At 46.1% G+C, this 25,272-nt stretch overlaps 1 protein-coding gene across 3 annotated transcripts; it reads left to right on the top strand.

Moving 5' to 3' along the window:
• On the top strand, nt 1-18,962 carry KIF3A (kinesin family member 3A). 3 transcript variants are annotated; one of them, XM_063168635.1, is made up of 19 exons: nt 1-84; nt 1,309-1,591; nt 2,236-2,380; nt 2,619-2,703; nt 3,170-3,275; nt 4,030-4,169; nt 4,836-5,033; nt 5,400-5,574; nt 6,560-6,649; nt 8,234-8,305; nt 10,148-10,156; nt 11,735-11,891; nt 12,710-12,890; nt 13,172-13,282; nt 14,038-14,163; nt 14,804-14,857; nt 15,007-15,075; nt 15,280-15,404; nt 15,931-18,962. In XM_063168635.1, the coding sequence occupies exons 1-19, from the start codon at nt 79-81 to the stop codon at nt 15,977-15,979; spliced, it is 2,181 nt and encodes a 726-aa protein (XP_063024705.1). In that variant the 5' UTR covers nt 1-78; the 3' UTR covers nt 15,980-18,962. The 3 variants fall into 3 exon arrangements, with proteins under 3 accessions (XP_063024705.1, XP_063024702.1, XP_063024703.1); XM_063168632.1 differs by lacking the exon at nt 8,234-8,305; XM_063168633.1 differs by lacking the exons at nt 8,234-8,305; nt 10,148-10,156.
• Nucleotides 18,963-25,272: the final 6,310 nt, after the last annotated feature.

The following is a 25,272-nucleotide window of genomic DNA, read 5'->3' on the forward strand; positions in this document are numbered from 1 at the left end:
GGCGCGCAGGCGCGGTGCTGTTATTGTTCCGCGGTGCCGCCGCCTGGCCCGGCTGCCGCGGCCGCCATCGCCATCGCCATGCCGGTGAGATGCGGGGGGGACGCGGGGTGCGGGCCCCGGGGCCGTCCGGGCACTGCGCACCGCTGCCCGCCGCGCCCGGGGTTCGCAGAGCCCGTCGGCTCCGTGCCCATGTGCGCGCGGGAGGCGCAGGGCGGGCGGTGCCTGTCAGGCCGAGCGGGCCGGGGGTGATGAGGGGCGGCGGCGGCACCTTGGCAGCGGGGAGCGGCGGTCCGGCCGCCCCGGAGGGTCCCGTCCCGTATCCCGGGGGCTCGTGGGGACACCTGCATCCCCCTCCCGGTTTTGGCTGGCGCCTCGTGTGCCGTCCCTCCCCCGCCCAAGCGGGGCTGAGCCGCTCTCTGCGTTCAGCAGGACGCACAAGCCGCTGCTGAGGCCTGAGAGGAATGGGGGCAGGTGGCAGCTGCAGGGAGAGGCGCTTGGAAAGGGTTTGTTTCGGCTTGACAGCCAGCGTAGCTGCTCTAGGAGCGGTTAAACGCTCAGCTGCAGCACCTCTAGCCCACGGGAGTGTCTCTTAACTACATTCATCATCCGTGCTTCGAAATTTGTTTTGGTAACTACATGAAAGAAAATGAATGTGAGGCTTTATAATACAACATTCAGGTATTCTAAAGGATTAAACTTAAGCATGTATACTGAGGGTTGTAATTAGAATGAATTCCCTTCAGCCAGCACTCCCTGGTATCTGGTTCTGTGCTCTGTGGGGTTTGAGAGTGTATAGTCAGTGTTACTGAAAAAGAATGTCGTGGATGCACTGAATTCCAGCAAACTTCTTGCAGATTGCAAGGTGAAATTGATTCTTGAAAAAAATTCTTAGATGATGTTGAATGTGAAATGCGCAAGGTTTACTCATTCAGCTTCCTTGTTGGCCAACCAAAGAAGATCCCATTGCCTGAATAAATGTGTTATTCTCTCAGCTTTAATTATAAACTGGTCCTGGTTTTAAGTTCCCAAGTTCATGATCCTCTGGAGATGTAGTTGCCCAAGCTGATTCAAGACTATTTGTGCTTAAACACACAGTAGTTATGAGGCTGTGGCATAGGTTGTCCAGAGCAGCTATGCTTGTCTAATCCCTGGAAGTGTTCAAGGCCAGGCTGGAGCAGCCTGCTCCAGTGGAACGTGTTTCTGCCCATGGCAGGGGGTGAAACTGGATTTCTTGCACCCCAGATCTTTCTGTGATTCTATGTTCACACTGGTGTTACAGGCTGTGTATTTTTGTTTGAATGATTACAGATTAACAAGGCTGAGAGGCCGGACAGGCCGGAGAGCTGTGACAATGTCAAGGTGGTTGTGCGCTGCCGGCCTCTCAATGACCGGGAGAAGACCACAGGCTACAAAATGGCAGTGAACGTGGATGAGATGAGGGGAACCATCACTGTCCACAAAACTGACTCATCCAATGAGCCTCCCAAGACATTCACATTTGACACAGTGTTTGGACCAGACAGTAAACAGCTGGATGTCTATAATTTAACAGCGAGACCAATTATTGATTCTGTCCTAGAGGGATACAATGGTAAGTCCCTTGTTGTAAGGGAAGGATCCCATCCTGTCTCCTGTCCTTTGCCTTGTTAACATTTCTGCTGATCTTGTGTAAGGGAGTTTCACCTTCTGAGGCCTGTAGCCTGAGATCATTTCTGTTGTGGCCTCTAACTTAAAATAGCCTGAAGGCACTGGCTGTTCTGAGTGCTCCGTGGTTGTTCCCACTGCTGTCATTAAGAGTGGTAGATGGGTGATGAAGGAGACTCCTCTGAGGTCATTTAGCTGCATGTTGTTATCCTTTATCCTCTCTTTGCAAAAGATATGTACTTATGTCATTATCAGGATTCTCAGCAGCTCCTCACTGTACAATTTCAGTACCCAGTGGAACTGAAGTGTACTAGCATTCCATGCTTTAGTCACTCTGCACTTTTAAAACAAGCTGACTTTTTATTAGACATCTTGCAGGCTGGATTAAGCAGCAGATAGGTGCTGTTTGCCCAGCATTTCTGTTACTCCAGCCTTGTATTTCAGTACCTACTGGAGTGGGTGGAAAGTTTTAACTCCATGAAAATAGAGGTGTTTGGTGCTATCATACTAAGAAGGGATGAAGTAAAACTGCAGTTAGAGTTTAGAGAAGACTGAACTTCTTAAAGTTTGTTCTTTTATCTTATCCTTCAGGTACTATTTTTGCATATGGGCAGACTGGAACAGGCAAAACCTTCACCATGGAAGGGGTCCGAGCAGTTCCTGAGCTCAGAGGCATCATTCCCAATTCCTTTGCCCATATATTTGGTCACATTGCCAAGGCAGAGGGGGACACAAGGTAAATGCCTTCCCTTGACTGCTTCTGGTTTTGTTTTTGGTTTTTAACGTGAGTCCTGACCTTGACAATGACAACAGAAATGGTCCTTCTCCCAAGATGAAAGGCTGCTACTTAGGCAGTTCTTGAGGGACAGCAGGACTGTGTTGGTATTTCAGTGTTTTCTCTGCATTCTGTGACTGTGTTTGTGGGACTTCAGCAAGTGTTTTGCTAAGTGAACTACCCAGCTGTTCATCTGCAGGTTTTTAGTTCGTGTTTCTTACCTGGAAATTTACAATGAGGAAGTGCGGGACCTGCTGGGAAAGGACCAGACCCAGAGGTTAGAGGTGAGCCTCCTCTTCTGAATGTGCTGTTTGTTTTGAATCAGAGCAATATTCTGTTTTCAAATTCAGAGAAGCACTTGCTGGGAAGTGGGAGGTTGGGCTCCTCAGCAGTTCTCTTTCCTTTGCAGTGCAATAGCTGGGTGTCGCTGCTGGCTTCCTTAAATCTCTTCCACTTGGTCAGTTGCACAGATTGGCTGTTCCACCTGAGGCAGTTTCATACTTGCAGTTCTACCCTGAATGCCCCTCAGCAGTCCTGAGAATTGGAGACTGGGATTTAAAATCCTGTCTTTACAGAGGAAAACTGTAGCATATTGTCATGCATGAGTCTTTATTCCTTGTCTGCTCTAAGCGGAGTGTTCTATGTGCAAGCCAGAAAATGGAGGAATAAACCATTATATTGTTACAGTATCTTTAGAATTGCTTTGGGGGATCTCCTAGGGATGCTCAGTCTGAACTGTTTCTCCCTTAGGTGAAAGAGAGACCTGATGTGGGAGTTTATATCAAAGACCTTTCAGCTTATGTTGTAAACAATGCAGATGATATGGACAGAATCATGACTCTGGGCCACAAGAACCGTACGTAGCCTTGCTGTGGGCAGGTTTATAGCTCAGACAGAGTAAAGGTCTGGTTGCCAGACCACAGTAGGAGGTCCTAGTTCTGTTTCTGGGAATAGTGTTTGGCTGAACAGAACAAAAAGGGGATCTCCTCCCAAGCCCCTTTAGTGCAGGGCCAGGAAAAGAAGGCTGTGCTTCCCACATTGGCCAGTGCCAGTGGGGATCAGCCAAGGGAGGATGAAATGAGGGCAGTCAGTGTTGTCAGAACTGCTTGTGTATCTCTTGGTCCTTTTTCCACTTCAGTTCTGATCAGGATGAACATCAGCCCTGTGCTGCAAGTGGGAGGTAATTTATGTGCTGAAAGACTTCTTAGTTAAGCTCAGATTATTTAATGACTTAAAGTTCTGATTCCTGTTCCCCTTGGCATGGATTGCTGTGTTCTTATTTCCCAAAATACAACTGTTTTCAGGGATCTGCTATGAACCCCTTAAGCTATTGGTCTGTAAACAGATGAGGACATTGGCTGGTCTTGGGAGTCTGTGGTTGTCTTAGAGCTGTAGCAGGCTGCAGGATCTTCTAGTCCAGGCTGGAAGTGTACTGCAACTTCAGTGCCCAAGAACAGACTTTGCTGCTGAGTCTGAGCATCCCTCTGCCATCTTCTGAAATACAGGGTTGGGTAAAGAGGTGGGATTGAGTCTCCTCAGAGAGCAGGAAGAGTTAGAGGAAGATGTGATTAACTCTGAAGACATCACTGTTTTTTTTCCTCTGTTGAAAGGTTCTGTTGGTGCCACCAACATGAACGAGCACAGCTCTCGCTCGCACGCCATCTTCACCATCACCATCGAGTGCAGCGAGAAGGGCGTGGATGGCAACATGCACGTGCGCATGGGCAAGCTGCACCTCGTTGACCTTGCTGTGAGTAGGACCAGCCAGCTCTTTGGCAAGACACTTGCTTTGGGTTGTGGAGGTTTTTCCAGAGGGTTGTGACCACGTTGTTCATCACTTGCAGGTTCCTTCCCTCAGTGTCACACTTTGAACCCTGTAATTGTGCTGGTAAAACATGGCTTTAGCCCAAGATTTACACTGAGGTACCTTTCCTTGGGGAGGATGCAAAAAAAGTGAGACTAAAGGCATTCAACTTACTTAAATGCATTTTAACTTATTTACATGATGTGTATATAGGATGCTCTAGGAAACTCTTTAAAATAATTGCAGTGTTGCTGTTTGCTCTTTCTCTGCTGATAGGAAGGGCTGTAGATGGCAGTTGGCAGCTCCAGCTGGGGTGCCTTTTAACTGCTGACTGACTTCTCATAACATTTTTGTTCATGGGGAGGAGAATCTCCATTTTCCCAGCTGCATTGCTTTAAGCAATCCAGAATTTCCTGGCACTGAAGGCTTCTATTAAAGACTTGTTTGCCTTGTCTCTTTAACAATGTCTATGATACTTAGCCGGGTTCTCTAATAATGGATGAAGTGGTTAGTGACATGACTGTGAGCAAGGTTTCACATGTAGCTGATCCTGTTTGTAGGGAGATGTATTTGGGGATCTGTTTTAACTCCTGCTTCATGTTCCCTTTGCAGGGTTCTGAAAGACAGACAAAAACTGGAGCCACAGGGCAGAGACTGAAGGAAGCCACTAAGATCAACCTCTCCCTCTCCACGCTGGGCAATGTTATCTCTGCCCTGGTGGATGGCAAGAGCACCCACGTGCCCTACCGTAACTCCAAACTCACCCGGCTGCTGCAGGACTCCCTGGGGGGCAACTCCAAAACCATGATGGTGAGCCAAGAGATGCCCTTTCCACTTCCAGCTATTGGGCTGCATTTTTGCAGGGATAGCATAGTGACTTGAACAGCCTGACATTTACCTCACTAATCCTAAGCTGTTTGCAGCTTAGAGAACCTTCTGTGTGCATCTCTTTCTATCTTTTCTCTTTGCCTCTGTATGGTGAGGTTCTAAACACAGCACATGGGTACATACATGCATGAGATCAAACAGAGCCTGTGCTTGGGTAGTCAAAAGTGGCTTCAGTGTAGGAGCAGCAGGAAAGCTTGGGTGATAGTAGCAGTGTGATACTGTCAGAGCTGAGGCTGGGTTCCTGCAGTGCCTTGTGCTGGGTCTGACACTGTCATCCACGTGTTGCAGTGTGCAAACATTGGACCAGCAGACTACAACTACGATGAGACCATCAGCACTCTCAGGTATGCAAACAGAGCCAAGAACATAAAGAACAAGGCCAGGATTAACGAGGATCCCAAGGATGCTATGCTCCGCCAGTTCCAGAAGGAAATTGAAGAGCTTAAGAAAAAACTGGAAGAAGGTGAGACTGTCCTTCCCCCTTGTGTTCCTCTCTGCACTATGCTTGTTCTGTTTGAATGGGAACATTCTTTGCTACTTGAATATGTATCAGATGAGGTTGGCTGCTGGTGCAGGTCGCTGTTCTGGTTTTGTTTGCCCTGCTGGATGCCAGGGGAGGTGTCTAAGGCTGCTCGTGGGGGTCCAGCTTTCCCACTAGGTGGCACTTGGCACTAGGGTGAGTGGTGGCCTCCAGGCTGGGATCAGTGTGCCCAGCTTTTCCTGGGTTTCCCTAGCAAGCACAACTGACATGGTATAGGGAATTAAACTGAACTGTAACAACAGATCACACTTCTTCTCTGACTGGGGAGGAGGGATGCATTTATCAAAGGAAAATTGAACAAAATTTGTGGAGGTGGATTTCTAAGCACTGTAGAGCAACAAGAAGCCTCTTTAAGACATGTAACTTACAGCCTCATGTCTCTTATTAGTCCATCAATATGGAGTGACCCTGCTAGAGGGATGCTGCTAAACAGTGACCAGATGTCACAACATCTCTCTCCAGAGGTACTCACAGAACAGCAGAAACTCCAATGTGATTTGCTGTTTGTGTCTGCCCCATTCAGGAGAAGCAGGAAGTGGTCTGTAATGCTTCTTTCTTTTTATTTCCTCTGAGATGGAAGTGTAAGGTGGAAGAGAAGGTATGGTAGAATCCTGCTAGGAAAACTTCATAGCTTCAGCTGTGCAAAGATGCTCTGTTTTCCATAAAAAGTGGTCTCTTGAACTTTATACATTCACACTGACATCACAGCATTCAGTTGCTTATCTTGATTTTCCCGAAGTTTCCTGAGCCATGGCAAGCTCTCTGCTTGTGCAACAGCTAAGGACTTCTGCAAGTATTTATAAGTTGATGTCAGGCAATACTGTGTTTGGATAAATGCTGCTGTCAGAATAACAAGCTGATATGAGGTGAAGGAGAGCTTTTGATAAAAACCACTCTTTTCTTCTAGGGGAAGAGATCTCTGGCTCTGAAACCAGCGATTCTGAGGAGGAGGATGACGATGGGGAGATTGGAGAGGAGAAGCGGAAGAAACGGCGGGGTAAGGCAGCAGAGATTCCTGTCAGTGCCACCAGTGTCCTCTTACCCACAGGCTGCTGTAGGAGGTGTAGCCAGAGCCAGGCAGGGACTAGAGCAGTTGTGAGATGCCCTATGCCGCTGCAATTATCATGCCTCTCCTAGAAACCAAGGCCTTTGGTGCCGTGTGTCAGAGGGACAGCTCCAGAGCTGTGTGGTTCCTGCTTCCACTCGGGTAGCTGTGCTTGTCCTGACATCATCTCTGTGGTGGCTCCCCGGGTGCCGCAAGGTGGCTGCGTATGGCTTGTGGTGGTGTGGAACTTCCCCTGCTTACAGAGGTGGGAGGAAGAAGACACCAAAGATCATTTGTAGGCAGGTGTGGTTTTTATAGCCATGGGTATGATTGGAGGGGAATTCTGGCTGTGGTTTAGGCAAAGGATTCATCTGTCTTGCAGATCTTCAGTAATTGACTCTACTGGTGTCCTATTTTATGTTGATAGAGGGAAAACTTGACCTTTGGGTGTCTTTGTGCTGACTGAAAAGCTTAATGGAGCTGCACATGCTTTTTTTGGGAGCAGTCTGAAAGTCCCATGGTGGAGTTTCCTTTGTCCCACATCAGTGTTAAACTGCTGTGTATAATCTAAACTCCAGGGAATGTTGCTGAACCTGGAGCTGCAGGTCACTGTACCATGGAATGCTGTGGCTTCTTGGGAGCTTGCTGTTCTCCTAGAACCCTGCTGGTAATTCCTCGTGGATAGTAGAGAAATCAAACCCATTGCTACATCCCACCTTCCAGCTTCTCTGCTAAACTTATTTTGACATTCAAACTGCCTTCCTGTCCTGAAGCACCCACATCTGTTGAAAAAAATTTCTATTAAAGCATTCCTGCTTTGAGGTGTGCTCTTCATTTTGGTGTCTGTCCAAGTAGGCATAAATTACTTTTGCCATGCCTTTGGTGATAGCTGTAACAAGTTCATTTTTCACCTTTTGGTTATTTCTAGAAGTGGAAAGCTTGACTACTGTCTCCAAATGTCCTGCCCAAATCTCCTCCCAAGAGGAGACCACCTTCACAGTGCTGCTTGGAAGGAGTAGAGGGTGAATAACTGACTTATTCAACTCCCAGACAAGTTACTCTAGTTAAGTTCCCTGAGGGAGCTGCTTCACAGGAGTACACACTGACTGTCCCTGTGTAAGCTGATTCTGCCTTCCAGAGTGAGAAGTGCACATTGCCATGTGTGTAAGACTGGAAGGGATTCATGGTCACTGAATCCTCTGCTATGGCAGATATCCACAGCCTTCTCCACTATGATCTGGTGTTCTCTGCTGTTGTTGCTTGAAAAGGAAGCTGCCTTGGCATGTTTTAAGCTGTAGTCTGATTAAGATGGGTTTTAACTGAAATGTCTTTCTGAGCATGCAGTTTTGTGCTGGGAAATGGTGGCTTTGCAAGCTGAGTCTGGGAGGGATCCTAGCAAGTGCTTCCTAATGGGAACCTCTGCTTTTTTGAACTAGGTTGCTGGCTCTTCTGGGTTTCTTTCCTTCAGAACTAACTTCCCATCTGCATGTTTCTTCCTCTCTGGGTTTTTCTGTGGGACGCGTTTCTGTTTTCCAGGCAGTAGCAGCAGCAGTAGTTCAGACTCCACATGCTCTGTCATAGAGAAACCTCTGGATAAGTCCTTCACTAGTGAGTGGGAGCTCTTAAGTCCTTTAAGCTTTGGCCTTTCCATAATCTGCACACTCCATTTTGCAATGTTGCACTCTTCCCTGCTTTGTCTGTTGGAAAGATAAACCTCAAGCTGTAACTCTGCTAAAGCATGCCTTTCCTTTGCTGCTTCCATGCTTGAAACAGTTACTCAGTGTGCACATTGTTAGCCAGATATGGGAGAGGACAGGAAACAATGTAGTAGGCTGCTTGAGCAAGATTTAAAGATAATTGAGAAATAACAGGTTAAAAAAATCCAGTTTGCAGCTTGTGTTAAATGCACCTTTTAAAATACAGGGGGGAAAAAATCTGAGCTAAATTTTTACAGGATTTGCTACAATATGAATTCATAAAAAGGACTGTTAGATATGTATTCTATATTATATTGGACTCTGCCTTCTCAAAATTAGTGTTGGAGAACAGTCAATCATGAGGCTTATACTGGCAGAGAAAATGTGGCAATGCTTGGTTGATTTGCTTTATTTTTGCAGATACTTTAACAAATATCCTTGGTGGTTGGGGTTTAAGTGCCCCATAATACTAAGCTCTTGATCTCTGTGGGACTTAGTTCAGAGGAACAGGAGATCCAGATTTTGATCTAGCAGTAAGGAAAGTCTGGGCTGCTCCTGGGCAGAGAGGTCACTGTGCCTGTGTCAGTGAGAACTGAGGAAACAAATCACATCTTGGGACTTCGCTTTTGGGGACTTCACCTGGTGTTTTTATCCTGGACAGAAGCACTCCACTCTCCTCCCTGTGTGGAGAGACCCTGGAAAGTATTGCTGTGTAGTTCACTCTCTTTTACTCTGTTAGTGGAGAGCCTCTGCTCAGAGAAGGGTGGTAGCAGGGTTAGAGGGAACTCAGCCCAGGGGAGACCCTTGGTGGATCCTATGACTGTAGCCTGGGAATTCCAATTGCTTCAATCCTGCTCCTTTAAAGCTTGCTTGGAACCTGTTTTATTTGGATGAGGACAGTTAATAGCAAACTGCTGATGTGTCAGCAGGTGCACGAGCCCATCTCCTGCAGCTTTGGAGACAGCTCTGCAGGGGAAGTTGTGCTGGGCTTTTGGCATTTGGGATAAGTGTAGCTTTTTGTGGTTTGGGATATTAACTGTCCTCTAGTGTGACCCTCCTGCATGTGGTGTCTTTCATTATCCCTTTCCTATCCTGCCTTTTTTGTTGCACTTGCTTGAATAACCAAAAGTGGCTCTATACCTCTATGGAAGCACCAGTTACTGCAAATTAACCTACTAATCCCCTGTGTAATTACATGGAGAAATCTTGTGTTGAGACTCCCTGTGTGCAACTGTCTTGTATCTTGCAAAGAATTGGCTTGGAAATCTTGGTTAAAACTTAGAACATGTATTCTGGATGCTAATATTTTACAGGTAATATAATAGAATTGGCTCTCTTGAGTGTGGGGAGCATTAAGTTAATTGAAGGAGAAATCCACCCCTTTTAACTGTTTCTTAGGTCATGATCCTTGCAGCTGGCTCCTAATGTTGTGTTTAGATCCAGCATTGCATTGAATGGGCAGAAGAATGCATGAGTGAGCTGAAGAATATCCTGGATTTGCAAAGCACTCTGAAGCACAGACACATTCTCTGCTTTAGCATAACATGATGCATTAGTGTTTGCTCTAATAGAGGAGTTTTTAGTTATGATTCTCATATTTTCTACCTTAGAAACGTGAATATGAAATTTGTTGTTTGTTCTGGTGCTGATGATCTTTGTCCAAAATGATCAAAGCAATAACATTTTCTCTCCTCCTCTTTTCATGTGTTTGCTGCCTCTCTGCGATTTGCTTTCTACTTCCTCTTAACGCAAGATCAAGCAGGTTGGTGTAATTGATTTTCACCTCCTTACATTTGCAAAGCTTGTAAAATGATCTTACAACTTGCTTCACTTCACCTTTTTCTCTTAAACTGAGAATATATAGGTCTGTGTCCTAGTAGTAAGAAGCCTTTATCTGGCTTATCTCATATGATGGGCTCTGTATAGCACTTCCAGAAAGCTTCTTACTTAAAGGCTAATTAGTGAGAGATTTTTTTGCACCACAAGCCCAGAAAGAAGTGCTGATTATCTGATTCTGAAGTGGAGCAGATGGCAATGAAGATGTTTGCTGTAGTGGTGAAGTCCTTGCCTTGCAATGAAATTAATTAAAGCTCTTGTGCACATGAAGAGCTGAATGTGCAGATGTGAAAATATGTTCATGCATGTTTACATATGCAGGACACTTTGCTGGAGTGTTTGTGTATAATGTGTATATGACTATAAAGAAAATACATGTATATAAATGAAGCTGACTATTTTGAAGACTGGAGAAGCCTTTTACTGAACAGCTTCCTTGACTGTGTTCTGACGGTGTGCATTGTGTCACCATGGAAAGCAGTCAGGTGGCAGTCAGTGCCTCCTGCTAGTTTCAAGTACAGCTGGATTCTACAGAGTAGGGTTTTTTTCATATCTAGAAAAGCAAGAAAATTGTGGATACACTTGTGAATAAATGGATATTTAGGTGTTGTGGATTTGAGGAAATGCAGTCTTATTCCACATAACCCCCCAGGATCTCTATGTTCACCTGCCTTAGGCACTCCTGGGATTGCAATGAAGGTTGGCTCAAGACTTGCAGAGTGGCTTTCTAGAGAAGCAGCCTCACACTTTGTTTCAAATTTGGGGTGTTTGGGACCAATTCTTGAGGTCAGTAGGTTCAGTGAGTTGCTCTGGCCACTCCCTTTGTAGCCCTACAAGATATGGACCTGGTGTGCTGCTGTGGCAGGTCTGTAGTAAAGACACAGCTGATTGAGCCAGAGCCAACCTTGGTACTTTCAAATCTGTGGGTAGTCACTGTTACATAGACCAGATATCATCAAGAAGTTTCTTTAGTTGCCTGATTTTCATAGGGTTGTTCTGAATTTCTCTATTTCCGTAATAGTGTTTTCTTAAAAATAGTTACATGCTCACTTTGGAATGGGTAAGCCTGTAAGGAGGGCAGTGAATGAGGGGAATGGTAGAGATGCTAATCTGAACTTTGAGTATGTAACTCTTGGTAGCTGAGCTCTTGTAGCTGTGGGTCCTCTGGCTTGATCTGCATTGTTAGAACATCTGGGTTTCCAGATTGGGCTTCTCTTCAGGCAGTGTTCCTTCTCCAGGTGTTCTTTGTATGTTTTATATTTTGGGGGCATTAGGTTCCAGTTCCAGTGATAGTTACACAGCATTGCTGCTCAGTAGGAGCTGGTGACAACTGGCCAATGCTAAAATGGGATTTGAAGGACTGAGCTTTGCCCATTTTGAAGCTGATACCTAATGAAATTTTTGTTAATTGCAAGTATTGAATCTGAACTTGGAAAAAATGCCGTGATACAGAGGTTGTTTTACTTTTCAGTGAACTAACTTGTTTTCCCCATATCTTTCAAAGGCAAAAAGAAAGTTTCCCCTGATAAGATGGTAGAGATGCAAGCAAAGATTGAGGAGGAGAGAAAAGCTCTTGAAACTAAGCTTGATATGGAAGAAGAAGAAAGAAATAAAGCCAGAGCTGAACTGGAGAAAAGAGAAAAAGACTTGCTCAAAGCTCAGTGAGTACCATGCTCTGAGCAGTTTGTGTGGTTGTGTGGGTTGTTCCTTCCTTAATCATACAAATATTTGGAGATGCATGTAGGATGCCTGTCAAACTTTGCAGAAAGTGAGCACCTTGCTATTGTCAAGGTGAAAGAGCTTATTCTGCTTTGAGAGCATAGAGTATATGGGAAAGACAAACTTTTATCCTTTTGCCACTACTTTTCTTAACTTTACTCAGTTGTGCAAGATAGCCTAGGAACATAAATTAATCTCCCAGGAGCTGTGGGGAGCAGCAGTACTGCTCTGTAACAGGCCAGGTTTCCTGCAGCACAGCCACAAGCATGGCATTTTGGGTTAGGGGTGCTCTGTTCTGAAGCCAGAAAGCTGCTAAGGTCACACTGCCCCATGCAAACAGACTGCTCCAGCAGCAGCCAGCATTCCTGCTTTGCACTTCAGCAGCTGCCTTGATCTCTGTTCACTCCCCTCTATTTCAGCTGCTGCCTCTGGGCACTGCTGTGCTGGCAGGGCCCTTTTGGGCAGAGGGTGCCTTGAGTATCCTGGGGATGTCACTGGGTGCTTGCAGCCCCTCACAGAGGTCACTTGCTGTGGGAGGCACTTCTCTGCTGACTTGGTTTTGCTTGAGAGAAAGTGGTGGGAGCTGGAGCTTGAGGAATTTGCTGCTTTCACTTGCACTGCCTCACCCCCAGTTAAACCCTCAGCAGCAGGACAAGTTTTTCCAGCCCTGTCAGTGCTGTCTGGGCTTTAAAACCAAGCTGGACCTGATGCCTGCTGAGCCTGGTAGGACAGGAAGTCTCACACCTACCTGTCTGTCTAGGCAGGAGCACCAGTCCCTGTTGGAGAAACTCTCTGCATTAGAGAAAAAGGTGATTGTGGGAGGAGTGGACTTGCTGGCAAAAGCAGAGGAGCAAGAGAAGCTTTTAGAAGAATCAAACATGGAGCTGGAGGAGCGAAGGAAGAGAGCGGAGCAGCTTCGCAAGGAGCTCGAGGAGAAGGAGGTGGGGCTGTCTGTGGCTGTCTGACAGCTGCAATGGCAGGGCACACCAGCATGTGTTACCCAGGTGGGCTCTGCTCTGGGAGCACTGCAGGAGCCACCCCTCCACAGGCCACTTACTGGCTGTGCAGCTCCTGCAGGTCTGAGCCAGCCTGCCTCAGCCAGGCCTCTGTGCTCTTGGCAAATGCTTTGTTTGTTCAAGTAGTTTTTCCTCTTGTTCTCACTGTTGCAGAGAGTTTCTGTCATTGTTAATATGTGTGTGTCTGTGCTAAATGTTGTCCACAGCAAGAACGTTTGGACATTGAGGAGAAGTACACCAACCTCCAGGAGGAAGCACAGGGGAAAACCAAAAAACTGAAGAAAGTTTGGACCATGCTTATGGCTGCAAAGTCAGAGGTTAGTATCTAAAGTCCTCAGCCAGTGATCCTGGGAGGCACTAGAGCTGAGAAGGGTAAGCCATCAGCTTTGTAATGCTGGAAAATGTGCTGTATGCTTAGAAATGTTTTTCTGTACTGTGCATTTCGCTCACATAATTCAAAAATACGAAGTCTGGAGTTGGAGCTTTAGAACAGCATGCTGTAGAGCTTTTCCCCAGGCCAGGCTGAGGAGGGTTATGTGTGACACCTTAAGATATCAAGAGCTTCAAGGAAAACCACTGATTATTTCTGAAACAAAATGCAAGCTGCTTTTTGGCAGCCCCATGTCCTGCTTTGCTGCAGCCCAGAGGTTTCTCTGCTCTGAGCTGCCTGTCCTTTAGGACTGATGCCCTGGTTACCTCATCCTCAGTCACTGGGGCAGTGTATCTTTGGCTGGTAGCTGGAGCTCCTGTTTCATAAAAAATGCATTTGGTTTTTGGGATCAGAGATTTTCCTTGAAACCTTGCCAGTGATGCAACTTGTCTCATGCTCTTCATCTAGTCTCAGCTGAATCAGCTTGGCAGAAGGCCAGTTCTGGGTTTATGAAACTGAGAACTTAATGTTGTTTTCAGCCATCTGAGCTGAAATCTTTCAGACGATTTATTGTTCAGAGATATTCTGGTACTAATAACCAGAATTTGCTTTTGTTTTCCAAAAACCTCATACAGACAAAAGATGCTGTTACCGTGTCTAAAGATAAATCTGATGCCTCTCAAATGCCTGATTTATTTTCAGATGGCAGATCTACAGCAAGAGCATCAGAGAGAGATTGAGGGGTTGCTGGAAAACATTCGGCAGCTGAGCAGGGAGCTGCGGCTTCAGATTCTCATCATAGACAACTTCATTCCTCAGGACTACCAGGTGAGGGAAAGCACCTGAGCCTGGGGCAGGAGTTGTGCTGTGCTAATTTCAGTTCTCTTGCAGCATGTTTTCCTAAAGGCTTATAAAAATAAGAAAACCACATTGACCGCATTGTTAACTGGTATATTCACTCTGTGCCCATGCAGTGGGTCTGTTCAAAGTCTTTTTTTTTCCCACTAGCTTGAAGTTGTGCTTCCTATTGTCTGATATTAATACAAAGACTGGATTTTTAAATCTTTGACATTCTTTGTGACTCCAGTATACAGAAAATTCACAATGAGCTTAAATATAATGCACACTATTTAATGGGAAAAGGGAAATTATTTTTATAGTTTTCATTTATTCTGTATTACAGTGTTTGCTTACTGCTGTCTTGATGGTGTTGGCATAATGGAAGCACTGCTTTAGGGGGCTCTCCAGTACATACCATTTGGGAGTGGTATTTTTCTCTTCTGTAGACTTTAGGGTATAAATGGGGGTGGTTTTTGCTCAGGATATAGCTATCCTGATAGGAACAACTTATAAGGAATCAAGACTGTTCTCAAGCAGCTTGCTCAGGCCTTAGGATGTCTGTTCTGGAAAGTGCACCTGGAGGGTAGATTGTGCAAGTCTAACACACACTGTCCTGACTCCTTTGTAGGAAATGATTGAGAACTACGTTCACTGGAATGAAGACATAGGAGAGTGGCAGCTGGTAAGAGTGGTTGCCTGGCTTGTGTACAATTTGATGTTGGTATGAGCTTCTGAGGGCTTTAACTGAGCCCAGGAAGAAGCTGCTGAAGCTGCAGTCAGTTTCACTGTGAACAGTGGACTTTGCTAACAAACCTTTATTTCTGCTTACAGAAATGTGTTGCATATACAGGAAACAACATGAGGAAACAGACACCTGTCCTGGATAAAAAAGAGAAAGATGTGAGTGACTGTTGAATTCATTGAACTGTACAGGCCCAAGTCCTGCCTGAGATTGCTGCTCTGTATTTAGAGCCAAACTGTCCAATCTCAATTTTCTTTTCTTTTGAAGATATGAGTCTTTGAGTATCATGAAAGCATCATTGATGAGTGCATAAAATTATTCTGATGACTTCATCTTATGAGATTTTTCTGGTGTTTTTCTAGCCCTTTGAAGTGGACCTTTCCCATGTTTACTTAGCCTACACTGAAGAAAGCTTGAGGCAATCTCTGATGAAGCTGGAGAGGCCAAGAACTTCAAAAGGAAAATCCAGGCCCAAGACAGGGAGAAGGTGAAGAACTCTGGGGTATTTATATGCAATGAGGGATTTACCCAAGGGAAGGCTGAAGTTTGTATATGCAAACTTACCACAAGTCTTCAAACATTTGCTTAATGAAAAGGCAAAGGACAAAATTTTTGCATGGTGTAGTTCAGTATTGCCAGGTGTGACAGAACCAAGTCTCTTTAGCACACTAAATCTTGTCCAGAAAGACTTGTCTAGGGATTTACTGGTGTTCTTTTGCTGCATTCTCCTCTTCCAGCTCCTTGCTTTATTTTGCTGCATTTGGTGGTCCAGTTTAACCCAATCTGGCACAGTGCAAGTGCAAACACTGGTACCAGTGGAGAGGAGAGGGCTGTTGGGGGAGAGTTCAGCATATGCTTTCTTGTGCTTTTTGTTTGGTTGGTTTTGCTTATGGAGAAGTCATGTCATGTCATGTAGTTTTGACTTTAAATGTGGCTGGTCCCTGTCTTTCCTAGACAGCATAATGATGTGTGTGTGGTGTTGTTTTTCCCTTTCCTTTCTGCTCTCCAAACAGAAAACGCTCGGCCAAGCCAGGAGCTGTCATTGACTCCCTGCTGCAGTAGTGTCACCTGGTCAGAATTCCTGTAAAAATCAGTGAGTGTATAAGGTTTGGCCAGAATATGGAATTCAAGAGATGGCACAGTTTGACATGGCTATCATTTTTTTTATTTAAAAAAATGTATTTTTCCTTAGTTGCCTGTATATTGTATGTTATATTAACATAATATTAAAATGGTATGTATGATTGATGGTTGTGAAATTCCATGTATTAAGTGTGTTGTGCAGGGAAACTTGTTGGTAATCCTTGTTGAAATGTATAGAAAATAGGGTTCTAGATGTGTGTTTAAGTGCTAGATGTGTTAGTTCAAAACAGTTAATGAAATCCTGAAATTAAGGCTGGTAAATCTGACTTATGCCCTGCTTTGCACATAACTGGCAGCTTTCACTGTTGTCCTCTGTTGCACTGATCTGTGTTTGAATGTAGTTGCTGCAAACCTTTAAGAGCATCAAATCTTTTTATTTAATATTCCTCACTGTGGCTGTTAACACACTGTGTTATGTGTTGGATACACAGTCCTTTTCCCTTTTTGCTGTACAGAGAAAGTAGCTGGGTAGGAAAAACCGTGAACACATGAGATTGCTGAAAAGGGACCATGGGTGTCTAATAGTTCTTTTATTTTTATCAGTTTGTTTGTGATCTGCTGGCACTGTGGAGAATGAGACCTTGGATATTAAGGCAGAAGAGAGCTTTTTTCCTTCTTTTAAGGTTGTGTTACTTTGGCAGCTTTCTATGCTTCAGGGTTGGTATTTTTGTGAGTAGTTTTGTAATCTGAACAGCTGAGATGCTTTAAGGAGGGTGCTGTAATAATGCTTGGTGTCAGCCATGGGGCTGTGGCTCTGTTTCCTCATCCCTGGCTGCAAGGCACTGCGCCACTGAGAATAAATTTGACTCTCCTTTAGTAAAACAGAAGGAATTGTCCAATTTTCCCAGAACAATATCCCCTGACCTAGCTGGTGCTGTGTTCCTGTGTATACTGTGTGCCTCTCTGGCTGTGCTCTGAGAGGAAAAAATTTTTGGTCTCTGATAATAACCATTTATTTGTGATGGCTGCTCTTTTTATTTGATATTTATGCTGCTAATAGACACATATCACTTTAATATGTTGCTTTTGTGTCACAGACAAAATGCCTCTCCTTCAGATTGTGTGTGTTTTATAACTCCTCTCATCAGCTGTGGGTGTCTCAGCAGCTCCTGTGCAGGGTGGAGGGATGAGCTGTGACCTCATCTGAGTTCCTGGAGGATTAAAAGCTGTGATTGCTCACAGGGGAAGTGGAGTCCTTCAGTGTGACAGAAAACAAGGCAGCTCCTCAGGTGTTTTGAGTCCTTGCTAGTAGCCACATCTGCTTTTACCAGAAAGTTCCTGTGAAGTACTTAAAGACATCAAATTCCCTTTCTTTCTGTCATGATGGTTATCTGGAGGTACCTTGGGGTCTGTGACAGGATCTGTAGTAGTTAAAACTGTTCTTGTAAGGACATCTTGCTCTGAAAGATATGTTCAGTGCCATTCTAAACAAGTTGTGAGCTTTTTCCTGGTGTTTTTAATGGTTTTTTTTCAGGATCATGACCTGGAAGAACATGCTGCCCTCTCTGTTGGGGGCAGTGCCACCTGAATTCATACAACATACAGATGCAAACACTAGCATTTGTTTTTTCTAGCCTGTCATTTAGGGGTAAATACTCAGAAACTTTCTTGATTGAAGCTGTAGTTGGTTTTGCTTGTGAAGAGCTGACCTTATCTTAAATGTGCTTGACCAGAGTTGGATTATCTCTTATTACATACATACATACTTCTCATCAAAATATCCAGACTGAAAATGGCTTAAATGCTGCTTAAAGTATTCCAGTTCTGAGTCCAAGCAGATAGATGCATAGCTGTGGCCTGTACTAGCTCTCAGAACCAGGGATAACTTCTGTTTCCTTTTTGTGTTCTATCTTGTGCTAACATTTCTTGAATGATGTGGTTTTGCAGGAGTTAACCAGAACTGTGCTTTCAGAAATACCATTAAAAATCCTTTTACCTGACAGGTATCAGTTCCTCCAAGATACTACTGTGAACCATGGCACTCCATTTAAAGTATTGAAATATTTAAAATGCTTCAGATGTAAAGGCATGTGATTTACAATTAACATAACAGTCCTGCTGCTGAAAACCTTGGTACTCTGCATGTTTAAGTGAGCCTTGGAGCAGGGGTAAACAATAAGTAATTTCTTGTGCACCTTTAATTGGCAGATTGGAGAAACTGGTTATCTCCTGTTGCAGAGGCTTGGAGGACAAATAATTACCTCTGTAAGATGATTTTAAATCAAGTGGAACACTCTCATGGTCATGTGCCCTGTCAGCTGGGCTCACCTGTTAAGTTCTGGGAAGTTTCTTGTAAAACCAGGAGTTTGGCTTGTGGATTTACCACATGGGGCCTCTCTATAGGCCTGCCCATCTGTGAATGTCTCATGGGCCCCTAATGTGTTTTAATAAGGCAAGGATTTGATTTATATGGACTTTAAAGAGCTTAATACAGCCTTTCTTATTGTGGGTCAGTATGTGCTCTGTGATATTTATCAAAATTCATCTTGCATAACATACACTGTGTGTGCTCATCTTTGCATTTGCTAACAGAAGAGTCTCCTCATTCCAAGAACATTGACCTTAACAATGAGATTTTTGCTTAATGTTGTGTAAATGAATTATTTAACTTGTTCCTAATCCTTTAAGAGGAGGGGAAATGGTCCTTAGTGCCTTTTACTGACTACACTGTCTGCACATGTCCAGCTTTCACCTTTCTCCACAGTTCTGCTTAGCCAGGCCTACATAGAGGGAAAAATTGCTACTCTGTATAATTTGTCCTTCTGTTTATTGTTTTTTTAACTCTGTTTATTTCTGACTATTTCTTGTTTTATTAATGCTAATTCATTATACTGTATATATCAATATTGTGTCCCTGGAGCATGTTCATACCATGAAATAAAATTCTTGATTCCTAATTCCACCCTGTGTGCATGTTTTCCAAATAACTTTATGCATAGCTTATCTTTTTAACTCAGTTGTGTGAGGAAGGGTGGGTGAGGTGCCTCTGGCTCTGAGCTGCCCAGCATCCTGGAGAAGTGTTTGGGGTGTGTTGGAGCCTTGTTGCCAAGCCTCAGTGAAGTGAGGAGGGAACCTCAGCCCTGGCTGCTCCCTTTGCAGCTCCAGCATGTCCTTTGGAGTTCCCAGCTTTCAGGAGCATGCCCCATTTGTGGCCTGGCTTCTTCCCTCTTGGGCTTTTCTTTCTGTTTAAATCTGTGTTCCTCATGTTAGCATGAGCTTAATGCCATAGCAGGACAAATTGTTTGGCAATTCTTAGTCACACTATGTCACAGACACATTTTATGAAAAATCCTTTCCTTAGGATTTTTTATTCCTGAGAAGCTAAGAGGCCTCAGGAACAAAATGTAAACAATGGTTATCTGCTGCTGTGGAATGCAACAGGTGCATCTGGGATTGGTCTCATGGGGTTGTTTCTAATTAATGCCCAATCACAGTCCAGCTGTCACAGACTGTGTGGTCAGGCACAAGATTTTATCATCATTCTGTTCTTCTCCTTTCCTTGCAAGCCTTCTGATGAAATCCTTTCTTCTATTCTTTTAGTATAGCTTTAATATAATATATATATCATAAAATAATAAATCAAGCCTTCTGAAACATGGAGTCAGATCCTCATCTCTTCCCTCTTGCTGGGAGCCCTGTGAACACCACCACAACACTACCCTTGCTCCATAAACTTGGAACTCTCTTAACTGTTGCCTTGTGTAATGTCCTATACAATGCCAGCACATTTAATCCAAAAATACATTTATTTAAAGAATTATTATACATAATCTTTGAAAAATAGGGTCATAGTTTAAAAGGGCAAAGTGTTTTTTCACTTCAGACTCTTAAATTCTTCTTGGAGGACGTAGTCTAATTCCTTGAGGAAATTCTTCAGTGAGGTGGTGCTGCCTGGTGCCACAGGACATGGCTTCTGGAAAGGGAAAAGGGCTGTTAGAAAGCTTGCTGGGGTGGGATTGGCTTCTGCAGCTTGGCTTGGGCTGCCAGGGGTGGTGGGAGAGTAAAACAAAAACAGTGACCAAGGGAGAAGCCTGAGGGCTTCTGTGGCACTGCTGAGGGCAGTGCAAGGGGAACTGTGCCTCACCTTGTGCCTTCCTCTGCCCAGGCTCAGCAAGTTGTGGTAAATGCCCCCGAGCTCCCTGTGGCAGCTCTTGGTCTCCCGAGCAATTGTGGCAGCTTTGCAGAAGATGTCTGTGTTGTTACCTCTCTGGGAAAAGACACATGGCTTTTTAAAAACGTTTGTATAGTCATTGCTCTTACTAGCAGCAGATTAAATCACTACAAATAATAAATTTCTATCCTAAAGGACAGGTGAAAATTGTGGTTTGAGGTGCCAAAGCCTCCCTGAAGGTTCCCAGCTCCACCTGTGCACAGCTGGCACTGGTGCCATCCCGTTCCTGGTGAGGAGTGGGGCCCTGGCAGAAGCTGTGGCAGAGTGGCACAGAGGGAGCCCCCTGTGCTGGAGCACCGTGCTGCTGCTGCAGTGTGCATGGGGACCCTGTGGAGCTGCTTTGGGCGGGCAGGGAGGCTGCAGGAATGACCTGAGAAGAGTTTGCCTTCACTGGGGGCTTTGAGAAGCCCTATGGCACAGACACCTGGGAGATGAGCAGTGCTGGTGGCAATAACAAACTGATTTGACTTTCTTCCGTGGGGGATGTTCCCAGTGCTGCCTGCTCTATCCCAGCTTTCACAGTGTCTTCAAACAAGTGACCAGCCTGTCCCTGTGAGTGTGGGGCTGTGCAGCATCTCAGGCATCTCCTCTCATGAGGTGAGGGCATGGGCTTTCTGTGAAAACAGGAACTCAGGGGCTGGCGAGTGTGGCTTAGGCAGCAGTTTTCGGAGCAGAAAGAGGCCTTATTATCTGCTATTAAATCTTGTGCTAACTGCAGAGGCTTCCCCAGATAAGGGGCTGAAGAGGGATACCCAGCTCTCAGGCTGCTGTGCAATAGGTGCGTGTGGTTGTCTGAGCTGGTGACAGCTCTCCAAGGCAAAGGGAGGTGTTCCTCTCTCTGAAAAGCTGAACCTCTGTCTGCTGCCCAAGCACAGGTGCCCATCCCTGCCCTTTCTCTGTCCCCAGGGTGGCCAGAAGGCACCAATGCTGCTTTGGCTGGAGGTGGAGATGGGTGTGGGAAGGTGAGGGCACCTGTGCAGGGCACTGGGAGTGCTGAGAACCAGCTGGGCAGCCCAGTGTTTGTGCTGGGGGCTCACAGAGGGCTCCTGCTCCTCCAGAGCACCACACCAGGACAGGCAGGATCCCAGGCTCCCCACCTGCCTCCCACCCCCCTGTGCTCTCCTCTGGCCCCCAGCACCCACCAGGGCTACATGGTTGGGGTTTTTTCTTACCTTATGATCTGCAAAAATGTTTATCACATTCACCTTGTCACAGGAAACCTTGATGAAGACACAAAGAAGAGGAGCAGTCAGGCTCCAGACAGCACAGATCCATCCTGATGTGCACACACTGACACAAATCCATCCCCCCCCAGGCCCCAGGAGCATTGTGACCCCATGCTCATCACCTTCCTCTGGCTCAGCATCGCTCCCTCCAAGCCCGGTGAAACAATCTGTTCCTCCCATCAGTGGGCAAAGCACCAACCAGCCCTACCTCCCGCTGGACCTTCTCCAGCAGCTTCATGGTCTCCTTCAGTGTCCTGCTCCGTAGTGTGTGTGGCTGTGGAGTCACCACGTCACCCAGGCAGGCTGACAGCAGCAGCAGGGTGAGCAGCACCTGCACCAGGACACTCATGGCCTGCTTGGGCTGCACCCCTTCAGCTCTTAGGCTCTGGATTCTTTGGTGACCTGTAACTGTGTGCGCTTTTCTGCAGGAAGCACCTCAATTTATTACCGTAAAATTGCTGAACCAGAAGGAAAAACTTATTTTTCCCTTATAGGCACTTTCCAAAGTTGCTCCCGATTAGGAGAGCAACAACTCTTTTTTGTGCAAGTCAAAATTTTCTTCTGATCTTGCATTGTGAAATTTCCACTGTAAGATGAGAGTGACAGGAGTCAGGTCACATATAAACCTGATTTGGGGATTCTCCATTTCTCCGTATCTCAAGGCTTCCTCTACACAGTGAATTGGAAGTGGTTAAACTGGGTAGCCCATAGCTCTGACACTCCCCAATAGCAACACTTTTCTTTTTATTTTCCTTTGACTATCCTGCAAGATCTTCTATGGTGTTTCATTTGAATATCTCCAGATCACGTAAAGCATCCTTCAGCTGCACTCTGATTTCCGTCCCTGGGTTTCTCAACCTGGGGAGGAGCAGAAAGAATGGCAGAGCTGTGTGGGGACAAACCTGGGCAGGGCAGGGCATCAGCTGGGGGGTTTGTGGAGAGCTGGGGACCCCCTGACCAAAGAGGGTCCCCAGAGCAGTGTGGCATCCTGCAGGGCTGTGTGCAGGGAGGGAATCAGAGTCCTGCTGGGAAACTGAGACTTTGTGGCCCTGTTCCAGAGTTTCAGGGAGCTGGAGGCTGCCCTGTCCATCCATCCTGCCCATCCGTCCTGCCCATCCATCCTGCCCTGCCTGGGGAGCAGCAGCCTGAGCTTTCAGACCATGGGCTCTGCCAGCCCCACCAGCCGCTGCTGCCACAGGAAATGGCACTGAGAAACGCTGAGCTGGGAAACTTTGGAGTTTTGTAATAACTAATAGGGATTTTTCTAACTCAAACAGCAACTTGTTACCAGATAACAACTCATGAGCACTTGATGAATCTGGGAGTAGCCAGACTGAGAGTAATTTTGTTTGTCTGGTATTCATCCGAGATGCCCTGGATGAAGTTAGGTGAAGTCACTGACACAGAGAGACCTTTGTGAGGGATTTGCCAGTGGAGAGCTGTGCTGTGCTGTGGAGAGCAGACAAGGGAGCTGCTCTGGCTGTGTGACTGCACCCATGGCCTGCAGGGATGGTGGCACAGAGCTGTCCCACCGGGCTGGGATTAGTGGTGGTGGTGGTGGTGGATCCCTGCCTGAAAGTGATGCTGGAGAAGGTGATGGAGGCAGGAGCCCCATCGTGCAGACACAGGGATTCCCCAGTGGTCATGGTGGAAAGCTCTAGATCAATGAAGAGAAAATGCTCAAATCACAGAAAAAGTTAACCTTTGCTCTTCTCAGGCTGAATCATGGTGGAAAACTGCATTGCTGTGTGATGGGAAAGTCACCAGGTGTGTTGGGTTTCCATGGCAAGGTTTTGGTAGTGGGGAGCTCAGGGCTGGGCTCTGTGAGAAGCTGCTGGGAGGTTTCCCAATGCCTGATGGAGCCAACCCCAGTTGCTCCAAGAGGGATCTGCTGCTGGACAGGGCCCAGCCCATTGGGCAGTGCCCTGGGGGAAATCCCTGCACAGCTGCAGCTGGAAGAGAAAGGAGAGAAAATCCAGAGCCAAGTTAAGCCTGGGAGGAGGGGAGGGGTGGGACTAAGGTATTTTAAGATTTAATTTTTATTTCTCCTTATCCTTTGCTGATTTAATTCACAATAAATTGAATAATTAAATCATTAAAGTAGTTTTGACTAAACTAAAAAAGTTTACTCTATTGTGCCTGTGACAGTAATTGCTGATTGTGTTTTCCTTGTCCTTGCTCTGACTCACAAGCCTTTTGTTATGTTCTCTCCCCTCTGCCCAGCTGAGGGTGACAGGGGTGCTGTGGTGGGAGCCTGACATCCCTCCAGGGTCAATAACCCAACACAACAGCAAATTAAACATTTCCATGTTCTTTCCCAAGGGAGGGATGGAGCTGATGGCAGTGATGGCCCCACTGCTCTCTGAAGGGGCAGCTGCAGCCCCCGTGGGGTCCCCAGTGTTCCTGGAGCCCTGGCTGTGCCTTCATCCAGCCACCATCCAGGGATGAACCTGCCCTGTGTCCCCACCAAAGATGTGCTTGATTCAGAAATGTGTCCTCAGTGTTTCACCTCTTGGAGCTCCTTGTGCTCTGTGGAGCCTTTCCCATCCCACAGGGGTCCAGCACCTGTGGCTGCTGAGCCTGGGCTCTGCCAGAGCTCACAGCCACCAGGTCAGGTCTCCCTTCTTTGTCCCAGCCAGAAATATCCCAGGACAGCCACTGGGACAGAGCCTTGGGTCTGCCCAGCTGTCACCTCCCGCCTGAGGGGACTGGCAGCTGATGGCAACAGGGATCACGGAATCACAAATCCCAGAAAGGGCTGGAAGGGACCCACAGGGGTCACTGAGTCCAGCTCCTGGCCTGTACAGCTCCATCCCAAGGGTCACACCATGGGCCTGAGGGAACTGTCCATGTTCTGTTCTCATGCATTTATTTCTGCTGCTGCCAGTGCTGGGGTTTATCCAGGGCACATCCCAAGGCTGCAGCTGAGCCCCTGTTGCAGGCACTTGGAGCACGAGCAACAATTTCCAGCAGTTGTTTTGTGGATTTGTTCCCTCCATGTGTGCAGCTGGCCCCAGGCAGGTTCTGGTCTGCGAGGCAGCCCCGTCCCTTCCCTGTCCCACCAGACCAGGCTTCCCCTGCCTGCAGCTCCCCTTGGGCTCCTGCTGGCTGCCCCCAGCCTGCCCCCAAACCCCTCTCCACCCTGGCCCCATGCACAAAGTCCTCTTCCCAAACAAAGGCTCCCATCCTCCCTGCTCCAGCCCTTCCTTTCCCCAGTTCCCTAAGCCACGAGCCAGGTGGGTTCTTTGGTGCCTTCTCCTTTCTCAAGGCCTTGCTCCCAGTGGCACAGTGGGTAAATTACTGTACATTGCCCCAAAAATGCCAGCATTCCTGACCAAGAGGCACACCCCAGTGCTCCTCACTAACTGCTGAGGGTAAGAGGGAAATGACAGCATAAACTATGGACACCAAGAGCTCTTAACTCAGTTGTTTATTGCTTAAGCCCAGGGACACTTCAATAAAATCAGTGCATACTTATTATTAACAAAATAATAAAATGAAGACATTCAAATACATGGGAACTTGAATATATTAACTCTCATAATACCAATATTTTAAATAGAACAACAATAAATTACAAATCAGGACATGTTCATTCGTTGTTGTGCAAAGGCAATCAGACAGAAAGAGTTCCTTGAAATGAGGTAGCAGTATTTTAAATATGATTGTATTCCACAGAACTACCATATAATTTCAAAATAAACCTTGAATACTGGCTTTCCCTTTTTATTTTAGGTCCCCAGCAAAGAAAAGCTTTCAACAAGCCAGGACTTCCTGTAGGTTACACACTATAAAAATAAGTTATTTAAATAACA

The sequence above is a fragment of the Melospiza melodia genome, chromosome 14, assembly GCF_035770615.1.
Source record: "Melospiza melodia melodia isolate bMelMel2 chromosome 14, bMelMel2.pri, whole genome shotgun sequence".
In the NCBI taxonomy this organism is placed as follows: domain Eukaryota; kingdom Metazoa; phylum Chordata; class Aves; order Passeriformes; family Passerellidae; genus Melospiza; species Melospiza melodia.